The sequence below is a fragment of the Neocloeon triangulifer genome, unplaced genomic scaffold (assembly GCF_031216515.1).
Source record: "Neocloeon triangulifer isolate White Clay Creek 2 clone unplaced genomic scaffold, ASM3121651v1 ptg000004l, whole genome shotgun sequence".
Lineage (NCBI taxonomy): Eukaryota > Metazoa > Arthropoda > Insecta > Ephemeroptera > Baetidae > Neocloeon > Neocloeon triangulifer.
Window position 1 is genome coordinate 4,030,762 of NW_026775547.1, and position 16,365 is coordinate 4,047,126.

At 36.0% G+C, this 16,365-nt stretch overlaps 1 protein-coding gene across 2 annotated transcripts in view; it reads left to right on the forward strand.

The window, feature by feature from the left end:
• Positions 1-16,365, forward strand: part of LOC132193648 (band 7 protein AGAP004871-like) — a 40,709-nt gene that overhangs the window by 20,799 nt on the left and 3,545 nt on the right. For both annotated transcript variants that reach the window (XM_059614440.1, XM_059614439.1), the window contains exons 3-9: positions 4,744-4,853; positions 5,590-5,662; positions 10,076-10,158; positions 11,345-11,548; positions 12,010-12,065; positions 12,718-12,796; positions 15,899-16,000. In XM_059614440.1, coding sequence (XP_059470423.1) covers positions 4,744-4,853; positions 5,590-5,662; positions 10,076-10,158; positions 11,345-11,548; positions 12,010-12,065; positions 12,718-12,796; positions 15,899-16,000 — 707 coding nt within the window. The remainder of the gene's footprint in view (positions 1-4,743; positions 4,854-5,589; positions 5,663-10,075; positions 10,159-11,344; positions 11,549-12,009; positions 12,066-12,717; positions 12,797-15,898; positions 16,001-16,365) is intronic.

Consider the following 16,365-nt stretch of genomic DNA (forward strand, 5'->3'; position numbering starts at 1 on the left):
AAAATATTTAATCATAACCATCTTTCAGGAGGTGTCCATGTTAAAAAAAAAATCAAAACGTCCTTTTTTTTTTAATATTTTCAAAATAAAATTTATTTTTCTTAAATTTTCAGTTCTAAAGCGTTTAAGGATTAAATCTCATACAAGACTTCCTTTATTACTAACAATAAGATGCCAATCAAGACAATGAGACAGTTTTTGGAAGTTTCTACCTAACGAACAGCAGGACAGAGAACACTTCTAGATAATAAAAATATCAGTTGTACCTTTGAATTTTGTTGACTTGTACTCTGACTATTTTTAATATTTGATTATTAATAGATATAACGGAAAGGAATTTAGGGGAAGTAACGGCGACCCCGACACAGTCGACAGACTCTGAGCTGCTATTATTTGCGGTTGGCCGTTTTCGATAAACCAAATGAGTTTTGGAGTTCTCAGGGAGGAATTATGGTCCTTGTGTAACTACCGAAACCAGCCAACCGAGCACAATAATAGAACTTGCTTTGAAACTTGTGACAATTCTAGTGAAATGTCTGACTCTGCACTTGAGATTTGATTTGCATTACGCTGAGTGAGAGTAGATTTCTCCAGCAAACAAAAGGTATTGATTTTCGTATCGTCGCTTGTGTTTGTAAATTTTTGAGCTGGAAAAATATTTGTCCTGCTATGCAGCGGCTTAGTAGATAATGAGGTTGTTAGCTCGGCGGACCAAGCATTAAAGTCGATTTTTCCTGGTTGACAACCCAATTTGCGCTGGGCGGTGGATAAAAGTGCTCGATGTTTGCTGTGATTTGGTACAATGCTTGCATGTGTTTTTGCTCACAATACACGGCCGAAAATTGGCTGGTTGAAAATTTTATGACATGTTGTCATCAATCTGTTTCACGCTCGGTTGCTTTTAAAAGGCGAAGTTACAAAGCAGAGTTCTGAAAAGAATATCTTCTGGTGATAGTTTTAATAAAATGATTATAAATTTTGGTTTACATGTATGTTGAGACTTAAGACCTCAACTTCAAACTTGGTAATGGTAAAATCGCAGTAAAAAACGATAATTTTTCTTTAATAATCTTTCATTCCATTTTTTATTTTAGAATTTTGAATTTGGCTAAAAAATAATAATTTTTCCCCCGTTAAAGGTGCATATTATTTTAAATAAGTTTTGTGTAATTTTTCATTGGAAACTTATAAAATATTTCATTAATTTTTAATTCAAAAAATATGACTTGTCTTAACCTGTCTTCTTTGAAATCAATGTCTTGATAAACTTCAAATCGAAAGTAAAATAAAAATATCCTTAAAATTATTTTTATCCTACAAAATTGAAAAAAAAAAATATTTCGCTTAGAAATTTCCAGCCACATAGGGATTTTTCCATATAATATCGAGACTTATTTTTCATTTTGGCGACACAATATAATTTTCAGCCCGTCTTGCCTTTTTTTATTATTTTTTATTTTTTATTTGAAAACTTTATCAGATCATCAGGCAAATTATAAGAAAATGCACTTTTTCCTCAATAGATATTTTCTGTTACAAAATTTTTCATTATTAGTTAATGTGGCCTGATAAAAACGAAATCTGCTGACAATACGTACCGCACCGAGTCGCCATTAGCATTAGTCTTTCGGAAAAGCTTCTCTTCCACAAAAAAGCGTTTTGTCTCCAAGACGGAAAGCGCCTGGGCGTCTGGAGAGCTTAAGTGTGTGTATGCCGTGTGCGCACGTGAGAGAGAACGAATTAATTCTGCTCGTTCCGCCGGCGAAATTTAGCTTTTGTCTTCTTGGCGCGCGGAGGCACTTTTAGCTTCTCTGGTTTGTTGCTTGACGCTTCACGGCTCGCACATAAATTCCTCCTAAGTCGTGCGCATTTCCGAGTTCAATGGTTTTCCTTTCGCAACGCAGCACACTGGCAACTGCGACTCGGGTGATTATGAAATCAAATCCGGGGTCGGAAAGCCAGGATTAGTTCATTCGAGTGCGAAGTGCACTTAATTAGTTGACTCGTGCCTTTTGCTCGACTTTCTGGCTCAAGCGTGTACCATTTTTGATAAAAATCGAAGAAATTTATTTATTGTTTTTGAATTATTTTTCTTCTCACTAATTTTGATACAAAAAATGCACAAAATAAGTTAACTAAACCAAAGATGAAGTAGTATAAATTTTTAATAATTGAAATATTGAATATATTTTCCAAATAAGAAAAGTTTTTTTATTTTTACATTTGTAACATTTTTTTTTTGCAAATTGACAATTAAAAACGTCTTAAATTCCTACTTATTAACCTTTTTACTACCAAAAAGTCCAGTAAGTTGGCAATTTTGTCATTTTCTTCCCCGAATTAAAAAAAGACATTTTCGGTCGTTTTTTAAATAAATGCCAATTGGTATAAAATCCCCTGATTCATGCAGAAAATACATTTTTTTTTTAAAAGCGCGGAAAATATTTGATGGACTGACCAAAGCCAAAGCCCTATTAATTTGGTCTCCCACCCAAAATTGAAAAAATGATTCAATGCTTGTCCGTTTTAAATGGAAATCGCGAAAATGTGTTTGATTTGCAATCGTCAGAATAAATAACGTCCACCATCCAGGGATTGGATTCAATGCAAACAATTTTTCACCAGAGGCCCTTTTATTCCCTCCAAACATTGACAAGCTGAACAACGCGCCACTTTTAGGAGAGAGAGAAAAAAAAATCACGTGCCACGAACAGAGACCGAATAAAAATACACATTTTGATATTTCCGTTCAGGCACCCCTGCCGGCGCAAAATGGGCGTTCTATTGTAAAAATACACCAAAAGCTGTACAAACAAAACGCGAATAATTTCAGTTTCGGAACCGTGGATTTTCTCCTCGTTAATCGCGACGAGCCGTGGACCGGCACACGTGCGGCTCCGGCTGTTTGAACATGCAAAGTGTACGAGCGGCACTTAACGCTGTTGTTGTTTTGTGTAAACCAAAGTCAATATTTGTCTATGTTAAACAGCAACGGGTGTGGATTTAAACCAAATTAAGATGTGTCCTACACTGTTATACGCGTTATACATTATTTCGCTAGCTCGCGGCGCTCTCAATTTTGCGACTTGTGTTTTTACAGCGTGGCTGGCGAGGCTCACGAGCTAATTGAATAACCACGCCGCTGCCAGCTCGACTCGCGCAAAAACATAAACGCCTAATTACTGAGGTTGCGGGAAAAACTCATAATTGCAAACCCAGTGGAGCTGAAATATTATGTCCTGCTGCTCACTATTACTTTTTTATCTCATTTCGCCCGGAGTGATGTAAATTTTACTATGTCGGAGTTGACGAAAATTGAGTATTTTCATGCAATAAAAAGTTTCAAAAATATATCAGCAAATTTCGTTTTCACTAAAATTTGTTAATAATAAAAGACAAAGTGTGAAGTGAGAATTGTTTCTATAGAAAGGTTAATAAAAACTTCTACAGTCTTGAATTTAAACAAATTTTATATAAGAAATTAAAATTTAAGTGTTTGCACGAAGTCTGAAGAGTTCAATTTTCACTAAAAGTTTTTTAAAGGAACTAAAATGAAATAAATATTGAAATAAAAATTTATGAGGGTATTTATTTTTAAAAAAGTTTCTTAAAAAGGAATAATTGATAAAATATTTAACGATATTTTGAATATTGTTCTATTTAATTTATAAGTTTGAATTAAAATCATGCAAAAAAATACTTGATAATATGACAACTTTGATATTTTGATATTTATTAGTTACCAAAATATAAAAGTAACAACATAATTAGGTCCATAAAAGAACAAAATTTCTTAAATTCAATTTAATATTTTAATTTCGTCAACTAAATTTTTAGATTTTATTTTCTGCTCCAGTTAACAAGTACAAGTGGCTCAATTATCATTATTTGCAAAGCTAAGAGGATGCCAGAGAACTCCTCTGTGCCTTTTTTACTCTTCATTTTGAGCCGGAAAATTGGCTGGGCGGACAATTTAAGCCAGCAGCACACATTATGCAAATGGTTTGCACTTTGCACGTTGTGGAGCTGTGAGGTTTCAGTGTGGAAGGACGATGGGCGGACACGGGTTCGCGTTGGGGCCGGTGCCAAATAGTTCACAATCACTGCAAAGCACTGCATCTGCACTCGCAAAAAGCGCATGAACCGACCGACAACAAGTACCGCCGAGCATAATGGCGGTGCAGAGAGGCTTGATCGATAAGATTGAAATTGCACAGTGTGGACATCAACAAAAACATCTCATACAGATCGTTTTGATAGAGGGAACAAATTAAAATCAAAGGGATTGCATGAGAAATTAAACAAAATTTAGTTAACGGGAATCTCTAGGATTATTTGTTTATTATGCTACTTCCATCTGGTAAAAACTTAAATTCAAGATCCGTTGACAAATAAACAATAATAGTTAAGTATCAAGGTTTCTTCACACACACAAATTGCTACAAAATTTCGTTTTCAAAAGTCTTTACTGGAAAGGAACTTTAATTAAAAAATTAACGCAAATAAAAATGGGTAAAAATGTATAAAATTAAAATACGTATTATTTTATTAGTTTCTCGTAAAAAAAATTGTTGGTGAATAAAATCTTTAATATAAAATATAGTGTTGGCATGGTTGTGATGCCTTTTGAAACTTGAGCGATATTGGCAAAATAAACAGCGCCGTCTCTCTCTTTTGGGTTCCTTTCTCTGCTGCTGGGCACGTACATAGACTGGTGTAAATTGAGAGCTTTTTCTTTTGCAGCTGAGGAGATAACGGACGTGGAGATTGGTGTTTGCGGCTGGATCCTGACAGTGATATCCTGGATCATCGTCTTTTGCACGTTGCCCTTCTCCCTCTGTGTGTGCTTCAAGGTGAGATCATTTTCTGCATCAAACCCTCTCCAAAATATTGCCTCGCTGATCATTGTTAAAAGAGTTTAGAAGATTTTCACTTTTTTTTTTTAACTAAAAAAATTTGATGAATTATAAAATAAAAACTCAAAATTTGTGTTGGAAGTAACTTTTTACAACAAGGAAAAAGAAGAAATATAAGGAAGTTCAATTAAAAGAAGAAATAACTTTCTCTTTCATTGCAATTTATCAGTTCTTATTCAAATGGTCAATTTATCGTTTATAATAAATTTAAGTGGCATGAATTCAAACATGTTATGTTATTTTCCCCCAACATTAAGTATCTCTCTTCCTAATGAATCGAAATTTTGTTTACTTTTTCCTAATGATAATATAAATTAAAACCATTGCTTTGCAACTCATTTATGTTTTTCTTATGATGCATGCATAGGAGAATTTTTGTTTTTGCAAAACACAAATTTAAAAATTTGTCTGTTTGTTTTTGTTTGCTTGTAAGGAGTAAAAAGGGCGAAATTGGAAGTCACGAGTTTTGTCTTTTTATCTTCCTTTCTTCTTACACTTGCCTTTTTGCTCCAAGTAGAGGGTCTTGGTGGTGCCTGCAGTGACACATTTATTAGCGTGCAAAAGCAAAAGGCGTGCTGGAGGTGCTGCAGGCGGCGGACACATAAATTCGTCGGCGGCACCTGCAGGCGGTCGCGCGATATTATGGTACTGAAATTGAATTTATTGGCCGCAGGTGGTGCAGGAGTACGAGCGGGCCGTCATCTTCAGACTGGGTCGCCTCCTCTCCGGCGGGGCCAAAGGACCAGGTAAGAGAGAGGAAAAAATATACATATCCTCTTTTTTTTTATCTCCGCCCGCCTTCCGTGTATATGCAAATCCGTCTTTATTCACCATTCAACTCGATATTCGTGTCGAAAAACGCAAAAGATGCATGGGAGGCGGAAAAGTCGGTTGGGGTGGAAGTGGGTGGAAGGAACGTAAGATCAGCACAAATGAAATCGGACTCTCGCGCGCACATATTTCACTGGCTTTGGTATATGGCGTGAGATCGCGATTTGGGAATTGAAAAAAAATGTGAATACGTTTTCTATCTTTGGAATGTATGCGTATTTCTAAATCACTTGACAATGTGGTTTTTGTTCCTTTTTATTATAAATTTTCCATTTAGTCCCCTAAAGGCCCTAAATTGTTTTATGTGTAAACATATCATTGATATTTTAAAATTTTAACTGGTGAAAATGTCTATAAATATTTCCAAAGAAACAAATTTTCAGGCTCAAATTTTGGATGTGAAAGTCCCAGGTGAAGACGTTTGTAAGAAAAAAAATTATATTCGTCTTCTTTTATTTTTAGCAAGTATTTTTTTTTTACAATTTGAATGAAAATAATATCATTGATATTTTAATAATGAATCTAAATTTATCATGGCACTGAGTATTAAAGTATTGAATTTTTTAAAAAAGAATCTATAATAGAATGTTCTAAAGAAAATTTGATTGCAAACATACTGCAAATGTTAGTTGTGAAACGTTAAAAAAAGTCCATACAACTCTGTTTTAATCCTCTCTATTCTTTTCGTGCAAAAAGTCGGACGTGCTTGCTTGTCGAGCAATAATAAAATCTGCACAGCTTGAAATCCGAAAATTCTTTGTGCCGAAAAACACATTTCTAACGCAACCTGTTGCCAAAGCTGTGTTCCCGGCTGCCTACCTCGCCAGGGGGCGAATAAGCGAGCACAGTGAAATGTTGATTTCAACACCACCCACGCGCTCTCTGTAATTAGCAATTCAATTAGATCAATGGCCGGATCATCCCTGTTGGTTCAAAGTTAAGGTTGCCAGAAACTCGAAAATGCCAAAAATCGAGTCGGTTGGAAAATCTTTTCAGAGATTGAAAATTATATCAAACGAATTTTCTTTCTTGATATAAAATTGCATTTGATGGTTGAAAAAGTCATATTTCTTTTGGTGCAGGTTGGATTTGGCAATCCTAATTGTGCGAACCGCCACGCGTGAGGCCTGAAATTGAAATGCTCGCTTGTGCGTGGGTGCCGATTTGATTTGCGTCGGTGGACTCGCCTTTTTGTGCTTTTGGCACTGTTTTGGCCAGATGTTCCATCTCTCCACCCCGCAGATCAATCATTGGCCCTTTGTCAAGATGGTTTTGGCTGCCGGTCATCCTCCACCCCTGCTGTTTTACGGGGCCAAGTTTGTGGAATTATGTGAGACCAAAGTGACGATTATTTTCACTGCATAGATGATCCCAGCTTAGTGTTTTGGTCTTTCCGGAATCCGCAAATTGCACCATTTTTTCTTAAAATAAAAATGTATGTCTTAAGATTTGTTTCTTCAGTGAGGAAAATCGTCTTAAAAATTTTTTTTGCGGGTTTTGAGAGCATAAATTAGTATTGATTTATTTAAAATCATAATTTCGTGATTACATAAAAATTTAAATTTTTAGTAAATTTTCTAGAAATCTATCATATTTTCCCCTATTTCTTAAAATATTTTCCGAGCTACTTTTTAAGAAGAATATTCTGATAGAGCAAAAAAATTTGCATGGAAAATGTAGAAAAAAAATATTAAACTTTTCTGCTGAAAAATAAATTCTAATTAAGAGGAATTTTGAAATCCATGCATAAATCATTTAATTAAAGTGGTAGTAATAAAAATTAAATAGAGAGAGCAGTTTTGCGACTCACAAAGAAACAAGTTAAATTTTAATTAAGTCGGCAAACGTGAGCTTAAAAATGAATTCCTATGTTAACAAGCTGCAGCAGCAGTCGGACGTATTCCGCTGCATACTAATTTTCCAGAGCATCCTCGTGCAAAGATCAAAGCGGCCTTTGAAGTCGCATCGCTGAAACTCACAGAGCGCGAAAATTAATGCTCGGATATCTCTCTCTTCAAAGCAAATTTTTTTATTCGGATCGGGCATAAATGAATTTTTCCACGAATCGTCTTCGTCGCCACTGAATCCTCGCTTGAGAGGTACAAAATGAATATGCAAATATTACCTTCGCTGCTGGCGCTTTTTCGACTAACTAAATCAAGATTAACCGACGCGCGGTCGACGAGAGCTGCTCTCTTCCCTAGATACACAGGCGTGAATTTTTGGGTGTAGCTGTTTTCCGCAAATTAAATTTGCCTCTCGCGCGCACGCACGTGCACGCATAAATCTCATTTCAAGCCCGAATATGGAAATGAGAAGCTCGGGAAAATATTCTGCTCAGTTTCTTTTGGTATGAAATATATTTTCTCCAAAGCCTGCTTTCCAAAGCAAGCGCATTTGGATTTTCAGTAGAGTACATAGATTGGTAAAAAGACTGAAAGGTAACTCTATAGGCTTAAATTAATTGAAAAAGTCTTATAAAAGACATTTTTGAGATAAAGTCTTTATCAATAAGCAATCATTTCATAATTATATTGAAGTAAAATAAAATTCAGATATTCTATCTTCATTTTTCTTTTGGCAATTATTGTAATTTTTAAATAATAATAATAACTTGTATCAAATATATTATTTAAAAAACAAACAAATCATTTGATATCTGTTTCAATTAAAATTTGATGTAAATTTTATACAAAAGGAAAATTTATTATAATATAACTTTGCAAAAATTTTAGAAGAAAGAGCAAAAAAAAATTGCTAATAAGTCATTACTTAAGAATTTTAGTACTGAGGTCATATTTTGTCTCACATATTTAATCACAACCAGAATGAATTAATTCGCAAAAATTCAGTGTCTGAATGAATTTAAAATTCATAAAGAAGAACCAAATAGCTTTTTTCGTCAGTCTTCATTTATGAATTACTGTATTTTTGTGATGATTTGTCATTTTTACAGTTTTTCTCCGGAAGTGCAATTGTCACTGTTGTGACACGAGAGGGGAAGAAACGGAATTGGGCATTTCTTTTTTCTTTTATGATGTCTTCCGCTTCGAAAATTAATTTTTAACTTGAGTTCCCCTCTTTTGACAGAGTTGGGAAATGAAATTCGCAGCGGTACTTGAGCTCCACATTTCCGTGCGCGCCCTTTGAAAGCTTACTTGAGCAAAGAACGCACTCGCGTTCACGACGAAATTCAATTAGCTGGAATCGATCCGGGGGCCCAATTCCTCCGCTGGAGCGCAAACAAAGCCCCAGAGTTTGCAAATCACCCTCGTGCTTGAGCGACAGGAAAGACGTCTCTAGTCACACAGACCTGTCAGCAAGCAAATCCCGGACACGTCAAGTTGCAAGAGGGATCCGCGTGTGCGATTCATTGAATTGCTAATGATCTGCTCTCGCTGGCACTTTTCCGCGCTCTATCCATATATGTATGTCCCGGTGCTGCATGATTTATGGGGATCAAAAAATATTTCGTTTGAAGATCAAAATTTACCGCCATAGCTCAACATTTTTTTCTAATTATTGCAAATATTTAAAACTGAATATTAAAATTTAGAGAAAAAAAATTCATTTTAATGTATGTTACTCAATTTTTAGATTGAATTTCAAATAATAAGGTATTTTTTTTTATTCTTGGGAACCTGGGATTGGAAAAAAAGCATTATTGTAGAAATTTTTTGCAGCAAATTAAAATTGTTAGTTTTAAGACAAAATTTTATTAAAATAAATGGTTTATAGTAATGAATATTTACTATGCTTTATCATGTTTTTAGCTTTAATTTGGAAGAAAGCATAAAAATATTAAATAGATTTAATTTTGACAAATTAAAAAACAAATTTATAATTAGTTTTTAGTAAAGTTTGATGAAAAGTGAAGGAAATTCCTTTGTTAAAATACTTTATTTTGGTTGGGTTTGCCAGTATCCATAATTCAACAATTGATAATTGAGTTAGTTAAATTAAACATTATCTATTAAATTAAATTCAGCATTGTTCAAACCTTTCAAACAAAAATCCCAGTTAAGCATAAATGAAGTGATAAATTATTAAACTTTTATTTTTTTATCTGTTTTTTCAAATATACAATTTTGGTGAAAACCATATTTTTCATTTAATAAAAGCAAAGTATTTAAGTATTTTTAACTGAAAAAATTTATATCAGAATAATAGAAACCAAAATAATAAAAATAAATTAAAAATAAACCTTAGATAAATCAAAATTGCATACTTATCTGACGTTCAAAATCTTATTTTCTAGAAAAATTATTAATAAAAACAATCTTGCCCACTTTCTACTGACACACAAAACTGCGTTCTCTCTGTTGCAGGCATCTTCTTCATCCTGCCGTGCATCGAGACGTACACCAAAGTTGACCTAAGAAGCAGCGTTTTCGACATTCCGCCGCAGGAGGTGCGTGCGTAATTAATTAATTAATTGCGCAGTTAAGGCTGCCACGCAAATTAATGAGGGCGCGCCTAATAAAGTTTGTTTGCGGCTTGCTTGCTACCCCGAGTGCTAACTATGCACGCCCAACTTCTCTCTTGATTCCGCAAACAATGGCACTTTTGAGACAAAACAGGCGCGTTAATCCGCCCGAGCAAAAGTGAAAGAGCCGCGTGTGTGTTCGCAAATGAGACTTTTGCCCTCTTGTGCATGTTTTGGGTAGGCAATCGGGCGCGAAATGACTTTGACCCGCTTCGGTCCGCGCGGCTAATTGAACGATTTATTATTAAAACGAGGGATTTAATGCATTAATGCGACATTGCCCTGATACACTTCCCACCAATAATTTATTCCGATCGGTATTGATTTAATCAGTTTGATGATGAAATTATGAACTGCGCACTGCTGCTTTTTTAAAGGTCGCGTAAAATGAGGTTTTTTTTAACCGTTTTGCTTTGTTTTCTGTCATAATATTGGAAATTGGAAAACACCAATGAAATGTTTTGCTTTGACAAAAAATAAAAAATTGGCGCTCGCAAAAAAAAATGGTGAAATGCCACTTGTGAAAATAAAGGGAACGGAAGAGGGTTTAATTAAACGAAACTCATTTTTTTACATTTGACAAAATTGAAATTTTCCATATAAAAAGCCTTTTTCAATTGTTTCACAAGTGCGGGAAAAACCAAATATATGATTCAAAATTTATTTCCATCAAATTTGATTTGTTAAATTGAGTTTCAAATTAATACCGTTCTACACAATAAACTTGTATATTTTACCATTACATTTGAATCCTCATAAATTTTAATCACTTTTACTTTTTCCTTTGCGCCATTTGTTTTTAAAAATCAGTAAAAAAATATCTTTCCATTAAAAAAAGAAATTCAATTAAAATAATGACTCTGAAAAAATATTCACAATTTAGGATTTTTCAATTATTAAATAAGTTAATCCTCTGATATTAAAATCTGACCGACCTATTTAAGAAATTCACAACGTTTGTTCCAAAATCAGTCCAAAAATTAATTATGGTGTTAAACGTGTTAAATAAGGCGCCATTCTAAATTCACTAATAAAAATGCTTGACATTTGTTCTCAAAATTGACTTACAATTAGTAAACAACACAATATTATCACATTTTCAATTTTTCAGATTTTGACACGTGACAGTGTGACCGTGTCTGTTGATGCGGTGGTCTACTACAGAGTGTCAAACGCCACCGTTTCAATCGCAAACGTAGAAAATGCTCACCACTCGACCCGTCTCTTGGCTCAAACGACCCTCAGGAACATCCTCGGCACGCGCCTGCTCCACGAAATCCTCTCCGACAGGGAAAACATTCAAGCATCGATGCAGGTCCTATTTTGTTGAATTTTGATTTTTTTTTTCTATTTTGATCATTTTACAATTGAAAGAAAGAAATTCATCACCTGATAGTTAACAAATATCTTTCTGTGTTTCTTCCACGCGAATTTGTCCAAAGTTTGAAGGCAGGTCATTAATTTTTAAGTCACTCAGCAGAAATGCAAACTTTTTCATTATAAATCCTTTTTTGGAATACAGATTCACGCCAAGTTGGCTTTCGCTGAAAAGTCAAACTTCAGCGAACTTCCCTGCCTTTTTCAATTCTCCTTCCCTGCGCACCAAACTTGTTACTCTAGTTGGTCTCGTATTCCTTCAGATACAATATTCACGACTCGGCACCGTATTAAGCCTAAACTTTTGATTAACTTGGTTAACTAACGCCAGAGCAACAGTGCGCGCGTTGGAAATTTCACCTCCGCCTTTCTCATCCGTGCACCTGATGAATTTTGCAGAGTTCGTTGGACGAGGCAACTGACGAGTGGGGCATAAAGGTAGAACGAGTCGAGATGTAAGTCTTTAAACTTCAATCAACGCGATCCCTTATTAAAGGCCCTCCTCAGTAAATCTTTTTTTCATTCAAAAGAACACTAAATTTTACGCCTGAAATGGAAATTGATTTTAACACAAATTCGCACTCTTTAGTGATTTATCAAAGGTTAAAATTTTCCTGGCTAAAGCATTTAAAACTTAAATGAAGACTGTTGATGGTTTTCTAAATTAATAAAAAGTAGATAATATAAGAAAAGGTATTAAATTTAGATCAACGACCTCCTGAAAAGGTTAAAATAAACCTCCAATGAAACATTTTTTCAACCTATTTCCTATTTTTTCAACCGTGATTTCAATTTCAGTCGTGAAATTTAGCGTTCTTTTAACTTCTAGAATAAAACTCTTTACCGCAGGGTAAAAAAAACACAAAATTTTATAAACAGATAGAAACACACTTATCATAAAAAATGCAAATCTCACTCAGAACAGTCAATTCAGAAGCCGCTGCTGAGTGCTTGCGGCTGAAACGCACAAACCGCACTCACTCTCACAACCAGTTGAATAATTTTAATGAAACGCTACTCTCGGTGAGCCACCCTGGCACGAACTTTGGAGGAAGCGAGTGCGGGGGTGGCCATTCGAGAGAGTGACCGCCGGTCGTCTCTCCGCAGAAAAGACGTGCGCTTGCCCGTGCAACTGCAGAGAGCAATGGCGGCCGAAGCCGAGGCGGCTCGCGAGGCGCGGGCCAAGGTCAGTCCTACCTGCTGCTCACCACCTGCGCCCCTCGCACCCTCCGCAACCCCCAATGCGACCCGATTTATTGGCACTCGGTGCACGCCAAAGCAGAGAGTTCGGCGAATAAATACAATTGCAGTAGATTTCCGGTTTAAATTATTATTCGAATTTTTTGTGTGCTCTGGTATTGTTTGACTTTCAGTCTGTGCAGCAGTTTAGATCGATGCGACAGTTGTGTAAATACCTGTTGGCAGTCGCGGGTTGACGACCCCTGGCATTTGGGCAACTCGTAAGCTGCGTTTGTTTGCTTAATCCTCTCCTTTTCATATCTCCCGAGTTTTCGATATTGATCCAAGCGTGTGGTTTTCTGTTTTCCCTGAGAGGGGTTTCTCCTTTTCCCTGAGTGCGTGTGGGTGTTTGCCATCTCACGATGACAACTTTATCTTTCCTGCTGTGGGCGCATTATACGCGCATTAGAAACCTACCCTCTCATGTTGCATTCTAATCCGCACTTCATTTTAACATCACCCGTTTCTGTAGCATTATAAAAGCACTCAGGCTAAGGTTGCACCTCAGAAATAGATTAAAAAAAAAAATACTTTAATTTTTGGTCTATGAAATGCTTTAAATTTGTAATTTCTTTAAATTTTTGAATATTTATTTCGTGAACTTGTTCTAGAATTCAGCTTGATTTTGTCACTGATGCAGGTCAGAATGCCTAAAACAAGCAGGATCTTGAACAAAAAATGTTTAATTTCACGTGTTTTTTTCATTTTCATTTAAAATATATTTACCTTTTCAAAAACAAGTAGTAGAAATTAATTCAAAATGTTCTATATTATAAGAAATAATTATAAAATTATTTTTTAAAAAGCCGTATTGATCTCAATTGTTGAAAGACTCACAATTAGAAATTGGACATCACCAGAGCATGCTTGCAAATATTGTACCAGGATAATAATAAATAATTACATAAACTTATTAAAAAAATCTACTAATCCTCGCCAAATCGAAAAAAAAAACATAAAACTCTAAATCTACGCCTGCCTGCGAAAATAAACAAAAAGAAAATTGCATTGCGATAAATTTGATATAAAAACCGTCCAACTGGGAATTCACCAGTAAAACCCGCAAACGTAACCGCTGACAGATAAGGAGGCGCTAAATAACACTACTTCTTGCTTAAATAACCAAAGACGCTCGGGCGAATTATCGCGTTCTAAAGCTCCGACGGTTCCGGCGGGACGATAAAAGCAGATCGATCACCGTTCGCGGCGATAAACGCAAAAGGATACGATCGCGGTGGGAAAAAACGTGTCATTTGCAGCGCCAGCGGCGACTTGTTGGCAGAGGCGTCATCCTGGAAATTGATGCCTGGCCGCTTTTTTTGCGAGAAAAAAAACTCTCTCCCTCTCTCTTGTTGCGAAAAGAGACATTAAAAATGAACGAGCCACTCTCTGCGTGCCGCTTTTATAGCGACGAGTGTGGGGGTTGCGGGGGGTGCGCGGGGCTGAGACAGGGATAAGGTCAGTCCTATGGGTCCATCACCTCTTGGTCACTCATCAATCGGTCTTGTTGTAGCGAAAATAATAAAAAATGCACACGCCCGACACAAGAACGAACCAACGGCCCTCGAGTTATTTTCAATCCGGTCATGCAAAATTCACTATCGCGGGCGGGATCGCTCACGAGACGGCGCCTGTGCACCCTTAAGTGTTTGAACTTCTGCGAGTGCCTTTAGTAGCCAAGGGAATATTGGAAAGTATTGGGGAAGAGGGACTGCATCGGTAAGGCTGGTGAAAGGAAAAAGAAGAAGCGTCAGCAAATTCACTCGGAATCGAATAAAATTCAATTTTCTTTATTTTAAATGTAATTCTTTGTAAAAGCTATTCTTATTTGATTATTGTATTTCGTAAAATTAATTCTGACACTAGATCTTTGATAACTATTCATTCTGATTAAAAATATATATTTTTTTTTTAAATTTGGAATATTTTGAGACCTTTTTATTGTTCTTTTGTTACGCGTTCTACTGCCAATTTAAAATTTATTGAACTTTCCTATCTTTTTGCTATCTATGCTGTCGTAAATTTTAGAACAAAAATAAAATTTAAAAGATAAGATTTATATAATTAAAATCGTGTATTTCTGCAAACTTTGCGAAAAAAGCTTGTGTACGAAACGACTTCTACAGGAATTTGTAGTCTAACAAATTGCCTTATCTTTAAATTAGTAAAAATGTTATTGCGAGTCTGTTTCTTTAACTTAACAAAATCTTGAAAATTTTCTATTGATACAAAATTTCGAATCAGATAATATTATTATTTTTAAAGAAAAATGCTTGAAGGCACTCAGACTGAAATAAAAAGGGAACAAGATTTGTAATTAATAATAAGTTTTATGTTTATTTTTTTACGAATTAATGCAAATTTTTGCTTGCAAAGACAATTTCATATATGAAAATAAAAAAGGAATTTATTGTGTGATTTCCTTTCTAAGCGAAAACAATATGGGGCAAATAGTTTAAAAAACGATTAGCCGGCATCACTCGCTTAATGTCAAAGTCGATCACCTGATGATAAATTGATTATGCAACCGGCTGGGCACGCCTGTTGTGCGCTTCGCCTACTTTAAAAATATCGATAAAAGTCGTTAGGGTCGCGCTCTCGTGACTATTGCGAAGGAAAACTCATTCTCTTTTCGCGCAGAATAAATATTTCATAATTTCCGCCGACGGTGGGATAGAAAAATTCAAGGCAGGTGAGGCAAAGACGAATCATTTCCATATTTTCGTGCAGTCGCCGCAGACTTTCACAAATCGCGCGTGAATTATGAAACGCGGTGTGGCTATTAATCGCAGAAATTTATGGAGCTGAAAAACGGTGTGTGTGCGGAGGGAAAAAAGCCAAAAAACGGACGCATTATAAAGCTGTTAGCTTGATGAGGCAAAAATCGCCGAGTGGCAAAAAGGCGCCGTCTCGTGAGCTCCACTCTCTCTCAGATAAAAAAGTGATCAAGCAGGCCGAATGCGTCGCACAGATGGGGTGGGTCGTGACGACGGACGGGGTGGGTGGGGTGGCCAGGGTTTTTGCTGACGAATGTTTTTGTCGCGGCTAGGTGATCGCCGCCGAGGGTGAGCACAAGGCGTCCCGGGCCCTGAGGGAGGCCAGCGAGATCATCGGCAACTCGCCGGCGGCGCTGCAGCTCCGCTACTTGCAGGTACCTGTTTTTCCTCTTATCTCTCTCTACGGGGGTGGCCGTAACTCTACACTTTTGACAGTTCGCAGCAACTTTTTTCCCGGCCGAAATTCGAGTCTGTGTGCTTTCGCTTTGTTTATTTGCAGAGGAGGAAGGATGCTGCGAAAGCAGGGAGATAAACATTACACAGTAGTTTTCTGTCGTGTTTTCTTGCTCGCCACTTTTGAGGTGAGGTAAACAAGATTGCTGCCAGCTGTTACTAAATTGGGATGGAGCAGGATCATGTTGCTTCAAATAAACATTCAATTTATTTGGAGAATTTCAATGAAACAAGAAACAAACAATTATTTTTTTTTTTAATATTTTTTAATTAAACTAAAAACTTT